Genomic DNA, 20846 nt, shown 5'->3' with positions numbered 1-20846 from the left:
GCTTTTATATAAACTGGCAGCCAGTTAATGAATCTTTTCAAGGTTCTTAGGAGAATTCTTTGTGCATTGTGTGTGACTGAGGAAGATGGCAGTAATATATTTTGAAAAGAGGAAAGTGTAAGATAATAATGGAGATTCTCCCAAGAAAAATGGGATATTTAGGAACTTTAGTAATGGTAAACAATGAAAATGTATTTTCCTGAAAACCTGTTTACAATGAGATACATAGATTATATAACACAGGAAAATACTCCAGAGTTTTCCCGAAACTCTCTTCAAGTCACACTCAGCTGGGAGCCCCTCAGGAAGCAGTGGTGAGGATGAAGAGGATGGAAAGTAGGGGTTGGTGTGGAGAGTGGAGCGTGGGGAGATGCATGGATGGGAGGCAGTCCTCTTGGCCACCCTTTCCTCTGAGTCCCAGGAGGTTATTGTGAAATAGCTCCCCATGACTGTCTCCTGGTTTTGGTGTAACAAGTGGCACGTGGCCTCTTACTTCATTTCCACTTCTATCTTTGGCTGCAAATCCTATTGTGGAGAGACACCAAGCGGAAGACTGAGGCCTCGTGTTTAGTCGGGTCCCCAGGCCCTGCCCTCTTGGGGGCCGGGCAGAGTTGTCCTCACCGGGCCAGGTCCCTCTCTATGGGGTGAAGGGTGACGAGCTCCTGGCTGAGGCCTCCTCCACCTAGGACATTCTGTGTGCCTATGACCCGTAATCCCTGTGCTCCCAGGTCCTGACAGGTGAGCCCGTCAGAGGCATCCTACAGTGACTCTTTCCAGCACAGAAGCCGGAGTGGAGCCACCAGGGCCTCTGTTCTGACCCCATCCTTTGTCCCTGCTGCAGCAGGGCGAGTGCAGGGCACACGCTCAAAACCGAAGACGCAAGCCCATGAGAGACGTGCCTGCCATTGGAAGGAGAAAGACTCAAGGCAGTACGACCCAGGGCACAGGGGAGGGGCTGGTGGTCCCCGTGGTCGGGCTTTATTCATTCCTCCATTTACTGCCTCTCACTGACAAAGAGTATACATAGCGCTGTCTCCCCAAAAGCCCTCCAATGAGGCATTTAATTAGAAAACCTTAAATATGTATTTTTAAAAATCAAAATCTGTTACTGCGAAACAAATGTTCAAGTTTTGCTGTGCCTTTCCTTCTTGTGTTTTCTTCTTATTCATCTTATTTTCCTACATATACCTGTATGTATTTTAAGTTTAGTATAATTATATTAATTTTTTATATGCAAAGGAAAAAGTTTTTAAATTATAATTGAAGAGTGTGTCCAGGCAGCAAGCCGCGCATGGCGTCCCTCCCCAGCAGGGGGCACACGCGCGCTCTGTGCGGAGCCGTTTCCGCGGCCCGCGCTGCTGAAGCCCAGCCCGGATCCCCAAGCCCGGTTCCTCCCGCCGCTCCCGAGGCTATGCTGCCGGATTTCTTATCAAAGAGGCAGGCTTCACTTGCCCCTGTGTTTCTCTCCCCAGTTTTCACTTACCCTGTGTTTTCTTCATCTGGTGATCACAGAAGCCCAGGATCCTGTGAAATACCCCTACTAGTAGGAAATGCTGTCGGGGCGGTCCCTTCCCTGGGATTTACATTGTTAGTCCCGACCTGTGGCTTCGGAAGCCGGCCGAGCCTCTAGGCACTTGCACCAGCACCTGCACCTGCGTGTGCCCGCGTGGTCCCCGCGCTCCTGAGGCCAACCCTCCAGTGGGGAGAGCAGGCAGGACGCAGATGCAGGACAGTGGTCCTGGGCCCGGAGGGGAGGGAGAGGCCGCTGAGGGCTGCGGGGCGGGCCGCCTCCTGGGGGGCAGCACCCACGCGGAGACCTGGGTGCGAGGGGTGTCAGGAGTTTGGCAGGCAAGAGGGGCTGGGGAAGCTGAAAGAGCCAGGGGAGTGCCGGGGCACCCAGGAGACTGACGGAGCGCAGGAAGTCACCGCGCAGTGACGGAGCAGGAACCCAGTCCCTCGGAGCCCCGCGGCCCTGGGCAGCACCTTGCGACTTCAGAAGCCCCTGGGGGTGTTGGGCGGAGGCTGGCGTGGCCCGGCCTGCCCTCCTTAAAGGGGAGTGAGCCGTTCCCTCACCACAGGCTCCACACTGTTGGCCTCACCCCTGGCTACTAGATGGGCAAGTCTTTCCCACGCCAAGCACTTCTCTAGGTTTCTGTGGGCACCAGCTAGGTGTCCTAATACATGAACTCAACCCTCGGTGGTCTTCCAGGAGGCAGCGTCAGGCCCTCCCAGTGAAGGGCCCAGTCCACAAAGCTGACTCCACTTCAGATGCCAGTCACAGGTCCAGGATGTCACCTGTGCGTGTGACCAATGGGATGTGAGTTGGAGGTTCCCACGACCCCTCCCCTCCAGTTCAGTCATTGCTAGAACTCTCACAGAACATAGGAGGAGCTTGCTTACTGGATTACCAGTTTACTGTAAAAGGACACAGCTTTAGCAGTGAGGGAAGAGGTGTGCCAGGCAAGGCATGTGGGGCACAGCGCTCCCGTGCCCTCGCTGGGCACACCACGCTCCCAGCACCGCCGCATGCACACAGCCCAGAAGCTCCGGGAACCGCATCCTTTTGGGTTGTTATGGAAAGTTCCAGCCCTAATCACAGGGTTGATTTCCCTGGCAACCAACCCTCATCCTGCTCTTCATGTAGGAAATTCCGAGAGTTTTAGGAGCCTTGACCAGGAACTTGGGACAAAGACCAAAATATATATTTATCATGCCACAATAGCACACCTTTTAAAGGATTTCTCAGGCCGCTGTCAGTGGCTCTCGAAGTTGAGGAAATTTCAGGGAAGAGGTGAAGATGTGTGGGGTGGCATTGGTGCTGATTGAGTACTAAGAACTCCATAAATACTTGTTGAATGAGTGTCCCAGAAAGCTTAGAGAACAGGGATCCATGAACTTTTTCCAAGAAAGATCAGACAGTAACTTTCAGCTTTGCAGGCCATGTTGTCCTCTTGGAAGTAACACACTTGTGAAAGAGGCGAATGTTCCAATGAAGCATTATTATGAACACAGGCTGTGAGAGGAGCTGGCCACTGTGAGAGACGGATGATAATCAAAACGCTTGGTGTTTCTGAACACCTGTTATTTGCAGGCTTTGCTGTGTGTACCTAGCATTGGTTATTGGCGTTGTGTGCTGCAGTTCCGCAAATTATGTGCCGTCCTAATTTTATAGGACAGTCCCTCCAAAGCATCTTCTCATTTCCGCCGGGATTCTGTCTAGTATTTCTTCTTTGCCCCTGTGACCTCTGACATAGCCTTGGGAATAAAGTCAGAACTCATTAAAGACTTGACTCGTTGGAGTAAAAAGTGGTCAGGTTATGGATTTTAACGCATTTCCTTTCTTTCAGTTTCATGAACAGGCGTGTTATATCTGCTAACCCATATCTGGGGGGCACCTCCAACGGCTATGCCCACCCCAGCGGTACGGCGCTTCATTACGACGATGTCCCGTGCATCAACGGCTCGGTGAGTGCCCTTTTGCTGGAGTAATGGTTGGTTTTGTTAGACAGCTGTGAAAATTCTATGCTTCAGTTCCCCTGGTTTCAGGTCTGAATAAGGTCAGCTTTTTAATGCTCTGAAGCAAGGAGACTCCATCTCATCTCTTTTCTCCTGGTTTCTGACATGCTGTTCATCTGACTCTGCATTTGGACAAGTGGATAGTTTGAGACTAGTAGACAGTTTGTCATTTAATGTCACTGTCATTTTCCTGTTGGTGTTGAGGTAGGGTCCCCATCTGCTGCCCAGGCTGGAGTGCAGTGGTGCAGTCACAACTCACTATAGCTCAACCTCCCCAGCTCAATCAGTCCTCCTACCTCAGCCTCCCAAGTACCTGGGCCCATAGGTGCATACCACCACATCCCACTCATTTGTTGGTTTTTAGTAGAGACGGGATCTCCCTATATTGGCCAGGCCAGTTTTGAACTCCTGGGCTCAAGTGATCCTCCCACCTCAGACTTTCAAAGTGCTGGAATTACAGACATGAGCCACTGTGCCCGGCCTAATGTCACTGTCACTAATTAAACATGTCAGCCCACTAAAATATTGACTAAAGGAGAGCATGTTAGAGTAATACTTGGATAACTTGTTAAATCAAAACATAACACAGTGTAAGTTATCAATGAATAGTTATTTCCCGATGGGATTAAAATGCAGAGAAATCCCCTCAGGAAGGAAATGATAACATAGAGGAATGATCACATTACAAATTCGACAGCTTCCCTTGGGGTGGATTTGGAGCAGCCAGGCTCCTGGCTCCAGGCACAGCGCTATCTGTATATCCATATGTCCATCTATCCATGCAGGAGGTCTTTAGTCACAGCTTTCTGTTACACTGGCCTCCAGGGTGTGTCTGGCCTTAGGAGTTCTGAAGTCTGTTCTCAGCGTGTTGTGTCATATGTGTCATCAGCAGGCCTCATCAACAAGTGCTGGTTCTACGGTGTCTGCCTGTTACTCATCTCACAACCACGTATTGAGCATCCTGTCTGATCCAGGCACGGTGCCCAGCCCTGGGCGTTCAGAGATGAGGCCTTCACAGTTAGTGGATGAATGAAGGAGGCTTGTGAGAAACCACTATGCCATTTGTCTCCCAGTACTGGAAGGGTTTGAAATTGGCATCTATGTTAAGATAATTTTCAAAGGTAGACATAAAGTAAATTTATTGTTATGTTTTCCAGCCTTGGAAGATGTGTCAGACTTTTTTCTTACTGTTTTGCTTCTCCAGTCTTTTCCCTGATATTCTGATGAACATCCTCAATCAGCCCTGGCACCGTAAATTCATAGCTGCCCCACAGCAGGAACCAGGAGACAACAGCCTCCTTGAGGGAAGAGAGGGGCTGAGGACCCCCAGTGCTCAGGAGCATAAACAAACTGAAAGCAGGTTCTCGTGGCCGGGGTCAGAAGCGGGTGGCTCATCCCTCAGGAACCACGATGGATGCGGTGTGTTCCTGGGGCTCAGTTGCCTTCCCATTGGCTGCCTCCTCCTTCCTGCTGCTCTGGACCTGCCCTGGGGTTCCTGTGGGGGAGGCCGCCCTTGCTATGCGAGGCCCCACCTGATTCTAAAAAGGGATCTTTTCATCACTTCGTCTGCCCCCTTCCCTCCTCAGTCCTCTTTCCCTTGCCTTATTGCCTGGGTGTCTCCCAGGGGCCAGACTCTGTGCCAGTTGAAGAAGAAATGGTGAAGCAATTATCTTTGTCCTGAAAGGGCCTCTGAGTCTCGTGGGAGTGAGTGGACCTGGGAGGGAAACAGACATAGATAGGAGCGGGGAGAGCTTCCTGGGCCCTGGGCAGGGCAGGGCCCGCTCGAAGGTTCCATGTTAGGATAGGGTGGCATGGGGCAAACAGAGCCACTTTTGGATCCCATCCTAGCTTCAGAGTCCATCCAGTAGAGCCCCCCATCTTAGGCAGAGGGGTGTCAGGTCCAGTGAATCTCCTTCTTTCCTCCTCAGCCAATCCTCCCTGGGCTGTCTCTGGGTGTCCAGTCACCACAGCACTCCACCCCTGGGCAGGGTCTTGTGGCAAGTTCTTCCTGCTTAAGATGGCACCACAGTACCCTGTGAAGTAGGGCTCTCAGGCTAGTTCCTGCCCTCGATTCTGGCCTCTGAGTCTTTCTTGAGGTGGGACCCACTCTTCTGCCTCCATTTGCCCTGTGTCACTGCAGCGTCTCTTGACAGCAGTCTTATCACTGGGTTTAGACTCCAGTTACCACACTCATCTGCATCCTGAGAACCATCCACTTCTCTGAGCCTACCTCTAGCCTGTCCCACCCAAAGGCCCTTTCACATGCCTTTTCCTCAAAGACGTTTCTTCCATGCACGCCTTACACACGAACCTGTGACCATGAGCTGGATGCTGTCGTCACCCTATGGAACCATGCACGTGATCGTCCGGCTCCACCCAGCACGTTGTGTTCAGACTATTAGGACACTCTACAGGCCAACCCCAGGAGCGACTGTTCCTTAAGTTATTCACAGCTTAATCTGTTGTAGGAACAAAGGTCTGCCATTCCTAAAGGGCTCTGCATGTAGGAATTGTTTGTGTGTGTGTATTGCTGGGCTGGAGATAGCCACCTTTAGGACATAATATGCTGTACATGTTTGTGGCTTCCTTGCTTATTAGGCCTTCCTGTGCTCAGGCCCTTCCTGAAACTATTTTCTGTGTGTTCGGCTGTTACCAGCTCTTCTCTTTTTGGAGGGCCTCATTTCTAGGTTTTTTATAGCCAGGCGTGATGGCTCACGCCTGTAATCCCAGCACTTTGGGAGGCCGAGGCAGGTATATCATGAGGCCAGGAGTTCAAGACTAGCCTGGCCAACATAGTGAAACCCCATCTCTACTAAAAATAGAAAAATTAACCAGGCGTGGTGGTGGACGCCTGTAATCCCAGCTACTCAGGAGGCTGAGGCAGGAGAATCGCTTGAGCCTTGGAGTTGGAGGCTGTAGTGAGCTGAGATTGCACCACTGCACTGTAGCCTGGGCAACAGAGCAAGACTGCATCTCAAAAAAAAAAAAAAAAAAAAAAAGTTCATATTTATCACCTAATATCTGGGATCATAGCACTGTTTCAGCTTTAGTTATGTTTACCCATTCAGTGTTACCCCATGATGCTTAGACTAAGATGAAAGTATGTACACTCATACTTCAGAAACTTCTGTGAGGTCGCTGTAGGTGTTTTTCTGAGTCTTCCATGTGACTTAATGTTTGATATTTTAGGAAAATGATAGTCTCGTCTAGACTGTTTTAATAACTCTGGACAAATGTATGCTAGGTCGTCATTATGAAACTCTCATATCCGAGTTTAGCTGCAGGGACCGTTATTTTTAGATCACAAAAATAGACACATTGAAGTGATTGCGGAGGAATACAGACACTCCTACTGCAGAATTTTAAGTCTTTTCTATTTTTATAACAAAAGGTTGTAATTACCGTCTGGCAGAAAGGACTGTGCAGGAAGACTAAACAGGGTAAAATGAATATAAGAGAGGAATTAATATTGCCTTTCTTGTCATGCCAGGCAGTTTATAAAGACCTTTAACCCTGAAAAGGCCGTGGCTGTGGTTATCAGTTTTTGAGTTAACACTTTAATGCCCATGTTCTCAGGTTCCTCTGTCCCATGCAGTGGCACGTAACTATTTTAGTCCTTGGTTAGAGATTTTCTGCTAAAATAATACCATTATATCAGTTAGATTTGGAAGCATCTAATTTTCTATGAGGATTTGATTTCTCTTTTCACAGACCGTTTTGGTTGTGTTGGTTGTGGCACTTTCTTCAGTACAGAGTAGGGGACAGAGGGTGTGTGTTGACAGTTCCCGTAGGACTTGGGTCACTGACTCCTGCACAGGGGCTTGGAGGAGCCTGCAGGTGGTCTCATGTCCCCAGGAGTGCGAGGCTTAGTGGCAGTACTGTGCTGGGATGAGCGCGCCCTTCCCTCCGCTCTGCCACTCACTGGCTCTAGGGCCTGTCTCTGCTTCCATTTCCCCCTCTATCCCCGGATGACTGTGAGATGAAGTCATCATCCAGGACGTGGGAAGTGCTGTGAAAAGCATCGAGTGCTCTGCTTGGCCCTCGTGTGTCTTCGTATAGACCCAGAGCACCAGGACCCTAGTCCCGCGCTCGTTCCTCCCCTCACATCCACGTCCTGCACTAGGGGAATTTCTGAACCCCAGGTTCTCTAAAGAAGAAAATGCCAAATCAACATTGCTTTTTCTCTTTAAAAGACAGGACAAAACAAAAACTTCATAATCCAAGGGTTCTGGGAATGGTTTAAGGAAAAAAAGAAATTTTTCCATAAGGCTTCAGAAGTCAAGTCCTTTTGAATCAATCTGCAGGCGTGTGTTGGGTTTGTGTATGTGCGTGTGTTGGGGGGTGCATGCCTTATTGATAACAACTGCAGTCTGTGTGCAGAAGAATGTTGGAGGACCATGCTATGCTAAATGCTATACTATTAATCAATGACATCTCACTGTGCTAAAAGCTGCTGTTTTCTGTGTCCAAGTCACTAACCACAAAGCTATGTGTGTTGCAGTGGGAACCGGAAGACGGCTTTCCTGCTTCCTGCAGCAGAGGCTTGGGAGAAGAGGTGCTTTATGATAACGCAGGCCTGTACGATAACTTGCCGCCTCCGCAAATCTTTGCCCGCTACTCTTCTGCTGACAGAAAGGCCTCTAGGCTGTCTGCTGACAAGCTGTCCTCTAACCATTACAAATACCCTGCCTCCGCTCAGTCTGTCACTAATACCTCTTCTGTGGGGAGGGCGTCTCTCGGGCTCAACTCGCAGGTACGGCATCTTCTTCTGTAAGATTCTAGAACCACCTTCAAGTCACATTGCTCGAACAGAGTTTTGCAGCTTGTAGTAAATGGGACTCATCAAAGGCAAAGCATAATGGTTTTTTTTTTCCCTCAACTGGAATATAATTTGCAGCCTGACTACCAAGGAACTGATGCGATATTTCTCAAGAGCTCATGGTTTATCTGAGCACCGTGTTTCTTTGCCCACATCTGGCTCTCTTTCTGTTCTTAGAAAATTCCCCAGTGAAATTTTGTGAATTATGTCAACTGAAGGAAGAGAATTTAAAAGAAACGGGTAGTAAAACCTTCCAGAAGATTCTTGAACGGCCAGTTTCTTTAATATGTTTCCATTACACGTAATGAGGAAGGGTTGACTCTGTGTAGTCATTGCTTTTGATCTTTAACCATGAAATAGATTATTCAGAGGACGGTAGTGTTTTCTCCATGACAAGTCTAAAGGTATACTCCCCAAAACTAGACGATGATAATAAGGACTTTGGATGACCATTGAACAATAATAACTGTGATGTTGAACTGTTGTCCATTGTACACCCTGTATTGATGGCAAACAGTAACATTTCAGAGTAATTTTGTAGTGTTAGGCCTTTAAAAAAAAAAAAAGATGAAGTCTCACTATGTTGCCCAGGCAGGACTTGAACTGTGGGCTCAAGTGATCCTCCTGCCTTGGCCTCCCAAGTAGCTGGGACAACAGGCACATGCCACTGTGCCCGGCTTGTACATGTTTAACCTAAGAATTTTTTATGCTTTGCCTAAAGACCTAAGCCCATATGTAAGAATATGAACGTACAGCAGATGGGCATGTTTTAGGTCTTTGTTTTTTTTCTCCATTCTTTGGATAGTCTTAAGAAAATAATGAACCAGATAAAATTGTAGAATTGTAGATAGTAGTGACAGAGAACACTAACTCCCAATAGGTCGGCTTCATCAAAAGTCAAATGCGCAGGTTGGTGTTGGTTTTTGATTTTTCGTGATGGTGGTTTAGATCCCATCCTTGGGGATTCCCATTCAGTGAGTCTGAGGGGCCCTGAGCCAAGTGTCGTTGGGGGGCAGGGGTAGGGGAGCCGTTGGTGTCTTTTGAGGACTTAACACCAAAAAGTTGGCAGGTTTTGTGTTGTATTTACTAAGTGAATGTGTATCTGTCTACATTTCTACCTGTCTTTTTATTGGCATTAGAGTCGCCTTAGGTAAAACCCTGCCACACAGTTTGCCATCTTGCACACTTGGATTGTCCCCACATGGGTTGGGAATCATTCGATGTATGGTTCCCATGTGGAGTTTTTGTTGTTATTGTTCCCTTTTGTTTTTGTTGAAATAGGAAACACTTTTGCAAGTTAAATTCCATGACCTCTGGGTTTCCTGTCCTCATTTGATCATTTAAATGGGAGCCTATTGCTTAATGGCGAGACCTTGCACTTTTCTGAGCACTTACCTGCCATATGCTCTATCCGTGTATGGCACACCATCTGATCTTTTTAGGAACCCTGTGGGGAGGTATCTCTTTATGTTTTTAAATGATCAAATGGGGGCTCAGAAAGTTTAAAGAACTTACTCAACATCTCCTAAATGATAGAGCCAGAATTTGGAGCTAGATCTCTCTGCCTCCCAAAAATTGAGGCCTGCAACAGAAGGAAACGTATCATGGAAAAAAGCATGGGCGTGGATGCTGGAGTGAGCCTTTGCTGTCGTGCTGAATTAATTACACAACTAAGCTACACGTAAAGTCACTTCAGCAAAATGCAAAACGTGTTGGCCTGTATCAGTCTCAGGGGTAGAGACTGTTTCACTGTTTCAGAAACCCGTAGTTAGTGGAAGTTGAGTTTCCATATTATTGCTGCTGTGTCTGTGTTACGCTTCTTTTGCTTCCTTCCATGGACTCCGTCAGCAAGTAAGGAGACGGTCACTTAACCCCATTAGGATGTCACTCAGTGTCAAAGCACTTGGAGCAGAAGAACTCACACTGTAGGGTCATGCTCCTCTCCTAAAAGGCATCCCACTGAAATAAAAGCTGTTTATCCTCAGAAACACAAACTCCTCCTCTCAGCTGTGCTCTGGGGTAGTCAGCTGCCTGTGCCAGCTTGGTTAGCATTTGTGATCTGCCAGTAGAAAGGGGTCACTTCCGCAGCATTCCAGCGGAACACATCCTACAGAGCCTCTGCCACACCCTCCTTAGCCATTCCCCAGAATCCCAGCAGCCCAGTGTTTGAAAACCATCTTGGTTTTCTTTCACATTCATTTTTTTCTGCGTCGATGCTAGTTTCTCTAATACTTAGAGTCAGAGACTGAAAGAAATGGCTGCAGAAAAAAAAAAAAAAGACCAAGATGTGTTCGACTGTGTGTTTATTTTTCATGTTCTTATATGTTTATTTCAACAGCTCAAGGGTAAAAAGCCCCCCGTGGCATCTAATGGGATCACAGGAAAAGGGAAGACTCTGAGCAGTCAGCCAAAAAAAGCGGATCCTGCAGCTGGTGTGAAAAGGACAGCTTCGAGTAAGTGTACCATCGGATGTCTTGCATTCTGGCTTCAAGTGCACTTGGTGGAGCTGGGCCTGTCTGAGCCTGCCCACCAGTGAGTGCCAGCTTGGGGTCAGCTGGAGAGATGGGCACCATCATCCTTCCTCATCGGCCACATGGTAGGACAGTGGTGAATTCAACCCAGCTTCTCTGACTGTGCTTGTAAATTGAAGCCCAGAACTGGTTTGCTGCCTGTGGGATTGACTCAGCATTTTAAAATAGGAGGCAGTTGTGAGTGCTGGTTGCTTGCAGCTCCAGGTAGCCCTGGACTCCGGGTCAGGAGACCTCAACTCTTGTCCCTGATCTATGGTTGACAAGCCGTGCAAACTCTAAACTCAGCATCTTTTTCTGTCAGACGTAGACACGTGGCTCCTGTGGTTGGTGCAGTTGGGATAACTGAGGTAGTACACGGACCTCAAAGTATCAGAGCAGTACGAGGAGTTCTGAGGAGTGGTTAGTCCTGCGGTGTCCACAGCAAGCCATTCTTATGCAATCCAGTTTACTGAACACAGCCACTTTGTAAGCACAGGCATTATCCTTTACCCCATCATAGAAATGAGAGAAGAATAACCAAGAGAGTAAGCAGCTCTCCCAAGGGCTCACAGCTGGTACATCACAGAGCCAGAGTGGGTGCCAGGCTTTCAGACTCCACATCCAGCCAAAAATAGATTGGGCAGAGAAGCATTAAGATATGAGAGACTCAGCCTGCCTGGACCCAGCACCTTCTTCCCTTCCCTCCACTAGATCCATCTGGGGGTGATATAGCATCTCTTAAGTGTTTGTATTTGCGTTAGTCCTCATTATGTTGGATGTCTAATCAGGGAGCCAGCCAGGCAGCATTTTTTCACTCAGGGGACTCAAAGATACACTAAAGTAGTTGCCGTCTAGCGGCTTCAGTCCAACAGACCCACACATGCAGACAAGCAAGTGATAGGGCTGCAGTGTGGGGGTTTACAGGTGAGGGCCTCCTGAGTCCATCTGGGCATGTCCAGGAAGATTTCCCAGAGGAAGAAGGTGGGAGTTAGGTGCAGATGTTGAGTTTGATGTGGTTACATGCCATCGCCCTTGGGATTTCTACCCGAGATTCTCGAATCTGGATGTGCAACTGGTAGACCAGTCTCAGTGCTAATGAAGATGAGTCCGGCTAGCCCCAGCTGGTCACCCCCACGCCAGCTGCCGAAGAGAGAGGCTCTCATACTGGCACGTGCTGACATCCCTTTGCCCTGTGGTTCTGTTTTTGGAGTCAGAGCATCCACAGAGGGGAATGGAGAGGCTGGCAGTGTCCTTGGCCATGTTTGTGGACGAGGCTTGGAATCGTTCCTCAGGACCAGGCTGCGTCTGCCCCGAGGAAGTGTGTACATCCCTGACCTAAGCTTTTCTCCACCTCTGTTCCACCCAACATGCATGTTGACCAGATGGGTTGGAGCCAGTTGGGCCAAATCCTCCTACCACCATTTGTTTAATGTACTAACTTCCTTTGACCTTATCTGGCAAATTTTATTTCCCGAATGTATTGGGTGTATTTACTTTCACCTCTTTTTGTGTTGTTTCTTTGGGGAGGGGCAGATAGGGGAGAGGAGCAGCTCACACCCAGAAAGATTTATGAAAAGCAAAACCCGAATCCCACGGAGTCTCATTCGCCATGGTGTTTCTCTGTCGGTACCTGTGCTGACTTTATTTTCTAGATGATTTATTCCTTTATTTTATGAGACCTTCTGTAGGGAGTTTTTATTAACTTTGGTGACATCTAATGGTGACAAAAGAGAAAAATAATGGCATTCCGTGTTTTTGCTGAATCCAGCCACTTGCGTTATAGATGAGATGAGATTACATGGGGACCAAAAGATGTGGAGATTTATAGGTTATTGCATTGTGTTTGCTGGGAAAACCGCTTAGTTTAGAAATAAGTGAGTAGAGTTTGGACTTGGCCCTGTTTGCAAAATATGTCATTATTTTAGCTGCGAACAGTGATCCTTTCGTTTCAGGCTGTTGAGTGCTTCACCTGTCCTCAGGCTGCTGGCCCTTTGCTGTCATCCTGTGTATTTCTTTTGGTTAGGGGAAAATTGGCTGGGGAGTGATCACTTTTTATGCCTTCATAAATGCAGTATTTCATTGAAATTGTAATGGCTTACATTGCAAGAATTGGCAAATCCAGCATTTAGGACAGGTGCTAGAAGGGGCTCCCTGCTGTCCCTGAGTGGGCAAGGCTCTGGGAATCACTTATCGCCGATACGGTAAGAATTGCCAGGCAGTGTCCACTGCGTCAGGCATCATATTATTTTGTTAGATTTTTTTCAGATATGTTTTTGATTTAAAACACACACACACACACACACACACACACACCTCATTAAAACATGCAGATGTGCACACTCACACGCACCTGTACACATGCATGCGCACGCACAGGATTCTTTCTCGTTTCTGCTTTAGAGAGGGTGAAGCTGAGCTTCTCTAGAGGTTACTTGCAGAGTCATGTAGCAAGGGAGGGTGGAGTGTGGGTTTCTAGCCACCTCCCTGAGTCCAGTGTTTGTATTCTTAACCATTATGCCACCCCTGTGGCTTAATGAAGTAGTTTCTAGCCTTGTGAGGGAGTCAGACACGTGGGGTGTGCGGTCAGGAAGGCCTGGGAGTTGCCATCAGGTGTGAGTGCTTGTTAGAAGCGACTGGGAGATCACGGAAGCTTTGAAATCGGTGATCCTCCATCTGAGTTTTGTTAGAACCTTCATTTCTTCCATGTGTCTTAACAAAGAGGTGTTGTCCTAAATTATTGTTATTAAAAGGCCAACATAATAAGAGGAAGAGAGCGTGGGGTCAGGTTTTGAAAGCTGTTTTCACGGTGATGTGATGTTGCCAAGTCTGTAAATTTCCCCTTCAGCTAGTTTCCTCTTCATTTATTCATTTTATAAAATAAGCATTTATGTATTGCCCATTTTTGTGTTTGTTCTAAGTGCTTTATAAATATTTAATCCTTGCAACCACTCAATGAATTACTATCCCCATTTCACAGATAAGGGAAACTGAGGCACAGGGATTTCGTGCCCTGTTCCAGGTCATGCAGCTACACGTACAAGCTGGGACTCCTTCCTAGATGGTCAGGCTCCAGATACTGCTCCTGGCTGCCTCTTCATGTATCTGCTGTTCATTTATTCACTAAACAAGCATTTATTGTGCCACACTCCGTGCCAGGTGCTGATCTCAGTGCTGGGGGTGTAGCAGCAATTCAGATGAATTCAGAGCCAGGCAGATGACATGACCATAAGGAACAGATACTGCAGGGTTATGGAGGTGTTTGAAGACGTAGAGAAGGAAGCAGATTTCAGACATTATTTTTGATAGTAATAGACTCCTGTGCCTATTATAGACTGTTCCCACTCCACCTGGTTGAGATTAATTATAAGCCATGTGCCTCAAAGGGAAGCGAGTTAAAGGAATTTCCTAATATTCTGTTTTTGTTTTAAAAGTTTGATTCAAAGAATATTGGAGAATTTGAACTAGTCGCTTTTCTGCTTAGTTCAAACCAGCCCTGTCCTTCTTATTGAATTAGCACAGTAACTGGCTTTGTGTTTGTTTACTGAGTTGGCTGATTAAACAGGTTTTTTGAGTTCCCCCATTGTCTGCTTGAATAAACCTAATGTTTTTTGACATGGGGTCTCACTGTCATCCAGGCTGGAACACAGTGGCAGAATCACAGTTCACTGCAGCCTCAAACTCCTAGGCTCAAGCGATTCTCCCACCTCAGCCTCCTGAGTAGCTGGGACTACAGTCATGTGCCACCACACCTGGCTAATTTTGTATTTTTTGTAGAGAAGGGATCAATCCATGTTTCCCAGGCTAGTAAACCTAATTTTTAATTGCTGCCTTTTTTTCTTCTTGAGATGCTGCCCAGTACAAGTACGGCAAGAACCGGGTAGAAGCAGATGCCAAGCGGCTACAGACCAAAGAAGAGGAGCTGCTGAAGAGGAAAGAGGCCCTGCGGAATAGGCTGGCCCAGCTTCGCAAGGAAAGAAAAGACCTTCGAGCGGCCATTGAAGTGAACGCTGGTATGAAGGATGCGGGTGACTGCCCAGGGTGCATGTTTGTATTGGAGACTGGAGATTTCATTCTGCTTTGCCCAAAGGACCTGTTGCTCACCAAGGCTGTCATTTTATTTAGTAACAGTAGGCTATTTATTTGGTAAGAGTGGGTTATTTGGTAAGAATGGATGGGTTAGTTGGTGAGAGTGGGTTAGTTGGTGGGAGTGGGTTAGTTGGTAAGAGTGGGTTAGTAAGAGTGGGTGAGTTGGTGAGAGTGGGTTAGTTGGTGAGAGTGGGTTATTTGGTGAGAGTGGGTTACTTGGTGAGAGTGGGCTAGTGGGTGAGAGTGGGTTAGTGGGTGAGAGTGGGTTAGAGGGTGAGAGTGGGTTAGTTGGTGAGTGGGTTAGTTGGTGAGAGTGGGTTAGTGGGTGAGAGTGGCTTAGTGGGTTAGAGTCGGTTAATGGGTGAGAGTGGGTTGGTGAGAGTGGGTTAGTGGGTTAGTTGGTGAGAGTAGGTTAGTTGGTGAGAGTGGGTTAGTTGGTGAGTGGGTTAGTGGGTGAGAGTGGGTTAGTTGGTGAGTGGGTTAGTGGGTGAGAATGGGTTAGTTGGTGAGTGGGTTAGCGGGTGAGAGTGGGTGGGTGAGAGTCGGTTAGCGGATGAGAGTGGGTTAGTGGGTGAGAGTGGCTTAGTGGATGAGAGTCGGTTAACGGGTGAGAGTGGGTTAGTTGGTGAGAGTGGGTTAGTTGGTGAGAGTGGGTTAGTGGGTGAGTGAGTTGGTTGGTTAGTGGGTGAGAGTGAGTTGGTTGGTGAGAGTGGGTTAGTGGGTGACAGTGGGTAAGAGTGGGATAGTTGGTGAAAGTGGGTTGGTTAGTAAGAGTGGGTTAGTAAGAGTGCGTTAGTTGCTGTGAGTGGGTTAGTGGGTTAAGAGTGGGTTAGTGGGTGAGAGTGGGTTAGTAAGAGTGGGTTAGTGGGTGAGAGTGGGTTAGTAAGAGTGGGTTAGTTGGTGAGAGTGGGTGAGTTGGTGAGAGTGGGTTAGTGGATGAGAGTGGGTTATTTGGTAAGAGTGGGTTGGTGTGAGTGGGTGAGTGGGTGGGAGTAGGTTAGTTGATGAGAGTGGGTTAGTGAGTGGGTTAGTGGGCGAGAGTGAGTTAGTAAGAGTGGGTTAGTTGGTGTGAGTGGGTTAGTGGGTTATTTGGTGAGAGTGGGTAAGAGTGGGTTAGCGGGTAAGAGTGGATTATTTGGTGAGCAGTGAGTAAGAGTGGGTTAGTGTGAGTGGGTGAGAGTGGGTTAGTGGGTGAGAGTGGGTTATTTGGTGAGAGTGGGTGAGTGGGTAGGAGTGGGTTGGTGAGAGTGAGCTGGTGAGAGTGGGTTAGTTGGTGAGAATGGGAAAGAGTGGGTTAGTTGGTGTGAGTGGGTTAGTGGGAGAGAGTGGGTCAGTGGGTGAGAGTGGGTGAGTGGGTTGGTGAGAGTGGGTTAGTTGGTGAGAATGGGTAAGAGTGGGTTAGTGGGTGAGAGTGAGTTAGTGGGTTATTTGGTGAGAGTGGGTAAGAGTGGGTTAGTGGGTGAGAGTAAGAGTGGGTGAGAGTAAGAGTGGGTGAGAGTGAGTAAGAGTGGATTAGTTGGTGTGAGTGGGTTAGTGGGTGAGAGTGGGTTAGTGGGTGAGAGTGGGTTAGTATGTTATTTGGTGAGAGTGGGTAAGAGTGGGTCAGTGGGTGAGAGTGGGTTAGCGGGTGGGAGTGGGTTAGTGGGTGAGAGTGGGTTAGTAAGAGTGGGTTATTTGATGAGAGTGGGTTAGTGGGTGACAGTAAGACTGGGTGAGAGTAAGTGGGTTAGTGGGTGAGAGTGGGTGAGTGGGTGAGAGTGAGTTAGTAAGAGTGGGTTAGTTGGTGTGAGTGGGTTAGTGGGTTATCTGGTGAGAATGGGTTAGTAAGAGTGGGTCAGTGGGTCAGAGTGGATTATTTGGTGAGAGTGGGTTAGTGTGAGTGGGTTAGTTGGTAAGAGCGGGTTACTTGGTGTGAGTGGGTGAGAGTGGGTTGGTGAGAGTAGGTTAGTGGGTGAGTGGGAGGTAGTGGGTTAGTGGGTGAGAGTGGGTTAGTGGTTTATTTGGTGAGAGTGGGTTGGTGGGGTGAGAGTGGTTTAGTGGGTGAGAGTGGGTTAGTGGTTTATTTGGTGAGAGTGGGTTAATAAGAGTGGGTTATTTGGTGAGAGTGGGTTAGTAAGAGTAGGTCAGTTGGTGTGAGTGGGTTAGTTGGTAAGAGTGGGTGAGTGGGTAAGAGTGGGTTCGTTGATGAGAGTGGGTTAGTTGGTGTGAGTGGGTGAGAGTGGGTTAGTGGGTGAGAGTGGGTTAATTAGAGTAGGTTAGTAAGGTGGGTTACTTGGTGTGAGTGGGTTAGTAAGAGTGGGTTATTTAGTGAGAGTGGGTTAGTGGGTGACAGTAAGACTGGGTGAGACTAAGAGTGGGTTAGTGGGTGAGAGTGGGTTAGTAAGAGTGGGTTAGTGGGTTATCTGGTGAGAATGGGTAAGAGTAGGTCAGTGGGTCAGAGTGGATTATTTGGTGAGAGTGGGTTGGTGTGAGTGGGTTAGTTGGTGAGAGTGGGTTAGTGGGAGGTAGTGGGTTAGTGGGTGAGAGTGGGTTAGTGGTTTATTTGGTGAGAGTGGGTTAATAAGAGTGGGTTAGTTGGTGAGAGTGCTTTAGTTGGTGAGAGTGGGTTAGTGGGTTATTTGGTGAGAGTGGGTTAGTAAGAGTAGGTCAGTTGGTGTGAGTGGGTTAGTTGGTAAGAGCACGTTACTTGGTGTGTGTGGGTGAGAGTGGGTTAGTAAGAGCGGGTTACTTGGTGTGAGTGGGTGAGTGGATGAGAGTGGGTTAGTGGGTGTGAGTTAGGTTAGTGGGTTATTTGGTGAGAGTGAGTTAGTGGGTGACAGTGAGTAAGAGTGGGTGAGAGTGGGTTAGTTGGTGAAAGTGGGTTAGTTAAGAGTGGGTTAGTAAGAGTGGATTAGTTGGTGTGTGCAGGTTAGTGGGTGAGAGTGGGTTATTTGGTGAGAGTGGATTAATAAGAGTGGGTTAGTGGGTGAGAGTGAGTTAGTTGGTGAGTAAGAGTGGGTTAGTGGGTGAGAGTGGGTTAGCAGGTGGGAGTGGGTGAGTGGGTGAGAGTAGGTAAGAGTGCGTTAGTTGGTGAAAGTGGGTTAGTTAGTAAGAGTGGGTTAGTAAGAGTGGGTAAGAGTGTATTAGTTGGTGTGAGTGGGTTAGTGGGTGAGAGTGGGTTATTTGGTGAGATTGGTGAGAGTGGATTAGTAAGAGTGGGTTAGTTGGTGTGAGTGGGTTAGTGGGTAAGAGTGGGTTAGTGGGTTATGGTGAGAGTAAGAGTGGGTTAGTGGGTGAGAGTGCATTAGTGGGTGAGAGTGGGTTAGTAAGAGTGGGTTATTTCATGACAGTGAGTTATTTGGTAAGAGTGGGTTATTTCACAGTGTTTCTTGGGGCTTGGAAACATTGCTGGTAACTGCAAGGCAGGTGCAGGGGTGGTCAAACATGCGGCATGCAGGCGGAGGCCAGGGCCGGACCCACCGCTGCTCCCCGAGGCAGGGGAGGTGATGGGGGACCTGTTCCGGCATCTGGCGCTGACTGGAGGATGGCCCCTGTATCCGCAGGGCTCAGTAGATTGTGGTCACTGTGTAGGAGGGATCAGCTGGATTTCTCCACGGAGGGTAGCCCACAGGGGGAGTGATACTCAGAAGTCCAGGCGAGGCAAGACATCTCTGCATGGGTAGAAGCCCCTCGTTTCTTGAGAAGGGAGAGGTGAGAGCAAGGCAACATCTGTCTTGGGATGCATCGGGGAAGAGGCCAAGCTAGTGGAATACAGACACCAGAGAGGGACTAAAAGTCAGGGCGCAGTCACTGGAACTGAGTCTGGAGCCAGAGCGGAACCCCTGGGCCAGGCGTGTGCGTTCCTGCTGGCGGGAGCTGGTGCTCAGCTCCTGACCCTGGGGTGGCACCGCTTACATACGCATGGCCTCCCGTGCAGCTTGGTGCTTAGACTGTGGAAGACTGGCTCCTTAGATTGAAATTGTACTAGTCTGGGCTGGGACGAATTCTTTAGATGCCGCAGAGGCCTGGGCGGTCCCGAGAGGAAGCTGCGGACTTTCTGTGGCTCGCCGTGCGGGGAAGAGCTGACGCACACCCCAACAGGCGATTACCAGCTCCAACCTTTCTGGACTTTGTGCCTCGATGATTTGATGAAAGGAAATGCTTTTGGAGTTTAGAGGAGGGAAGGCAGGTGTCCGCAGGGCAGGGCAGGCTGACCCAAAGGAGGAACCAGAATGTGGCCTGCAGCCTGAGGCCGACCCTACGGGAGGAGGCTGTGCCAGAGAATGGGGCGGGGCATGGAGTTTAACGAGACAGAAGTACCATTTCTCCCGTGTTCCAAGCTTGCAGGATAGTGAAGATGCAGGAAGGCCAGGGGTGCTTTTGGCTTTGAAAAAGAGAACCTCGCCTGCTGGCCAGCACCGGCCCAGACCCTGGGCACAAGTCCATTCACCTCTTGGGACTGGTGTTCTCATCTGTTCCGTGGGTGCGTCTTAGGTCCCTGCAGCAAACCTCAAATAAAATAAGTGAACGTACCTTAAAGAAACGTGTGCCATGTCCAGTAGAGATGCAAGCTGTGCTACTGTTCATTGCCTCAGGGGCAAATAAGATGACTGAGGGATCGGTGGAGCGTTAGGGAAGGATGGGGTTCACACCGCAATGCAGTGGCAGCTTCAGGAACTGTGGAGTTTAGGGTCCACGTTTCAAAATGAGAATACATTGAGTCCCAGATCCAGGAGCTCCCAGCCTTGGTGAGAATCAGCGTCTCCCATTGCCTGGTCCGAGCCTTCACAGCTGCAGCAAAGGGAAGTGGTTGGAGGAGGACTCTGGTCCCTTCGAGAACTGCTGAATTTAAGTTTTGCAACGAGGATCTAAGTCAGGGGAGCTCAACCTCAAACGTTTTGTGGAAGGTCTTTTTGGGGACCAGGTGCCTTCTCTGTTGTTTGGAGAACCTGTGCCGGCCGCGGGAGTGAGGGCGTTTCTGGGGATTCCAGGCAGGAAGCCACAGGCGATTCTGGAGGAGAAGCTGAAGCAGCTGGAGGAGGAGTGCCGGCAGAAGGAGGCGGAGCGCGTCAGCCTGGAGCTGGAGCTGACGGAGGTCAAGGAGAGCCTGAAGAAAGCACTGGCGGGCGGAGTCACCCTGGGGCTGGCCATCGAGCCCAAGTCAGGAACATCGAATCCACAGGTGTGTGTCCTTCTGGCTCACCTTGGAGGCTGGCACGGCCTTGCATGACCAAGAGCCGGTGCACCCAGAGAGAATGTGGAGTGGCTCTGGGGCGTAGCTTGCTTGTGGTCCCTTAGCGTGCCCAGGAGAAGACAGTTCATGTGTTAGCATCAGACACTTTCATCAGCCGGGCCTGTGTTCCCGACATGCTTTCTTACCTCTTGCTGAAATGTTAAACGGCATGGAAACACTGAAGTCTGTCTGTGCCTTTCCCCTTTGCACCATCTGTTTAGAACAGATCCAGTCCTCATGTCTCTTCTGAACCAGGTCCTAATTTGACACCGGTTCATTAGATAGCCAGTCCTTGTAGACTGTTGAGCATGTCTGAGAGTTAAGCCAGGTGCTGGGGAAACTGAAGTGAATGGCGCGGTCTGTGTCCTCTTAGAATCGAACAGAACAAAGCGGTCTCCTCTTCCCTCGTGAGTCTTCCCCGCCCTGGTTCCTCTTCACTCATTCGGCGAGGTCGCTGAGAACTTAGATGTCTTCTCCACTTGGTCATTCTGTTGAGTCTCCTGTCTTGTGAGTTGGATGCCGTCACTTCCATTGAGTGAGGGAGGCACTGGGCCCAGAGGAGTAAACGCACCTGCAGGGCAGACAGAACAGGCAGCCGGTGAGGGTCGGCTGGACTTCGGCCCCTGTCCCAGCTGAAACACCACGGGTGCCCCTGGGTCCCCACCCACTGCGTCCTGAATGCTTCCCTTCTAGGTTCTTCTTT

At 49.0% G+C, this 20846-nt stretch overlaps 1 protein-coding gene across 3 annotated transcripts in view; it reads left to right on the top strand.

The window, feature by feature from the left end:
• Positions 1-20846, top strand: part of AFAP1 (actin filament associated protein 1) — a 192588-nt gene that overhangs the window by 154971 nt on the left and 16771 nt on the right. For 2 of the 3 annotated variants that reach the window (XM_030924508.1, XM_030924519.1), the window contains 4 exons: positions 3348-3465; positions 10674-10788; positions 14691-14855; positions 19818-20092. In XM_030924508.1, the coding sequence (XP_030780368.1) occupies positions 3348-3465; positions 10674-10788; positions 14691-14855; positions 19818-20092 (673 nt within the window). The remainder of the gene's footprint in view (positions 1-3347; positions 3466-10673; positions 10789-14690; positions 14856-19817; positions 20093-20846) is intronic. The other variant, XM_010370025.2, reaches the window with a different exon arrangement.

The sequence above is a fragment of the Rhinopithecus roxellana genome, chromosome 2 (assembly GCF_007565055.1).
Source record: "Rhinopithecus roxellana isolate Shanxi Qingling chromosome 2, ASM756505v1, whole genome shotgun sequence".
Taxonomy (NCBI): Eukaryota; Metazoa; Chordata; class Mammalia; order Primates; family Cercopithecidae; genus Rhinopithecus; species Rhinopithecus roxellana.
This window is presented reverse-complemented; position numbering and strand designations above follow the sequence as displayed.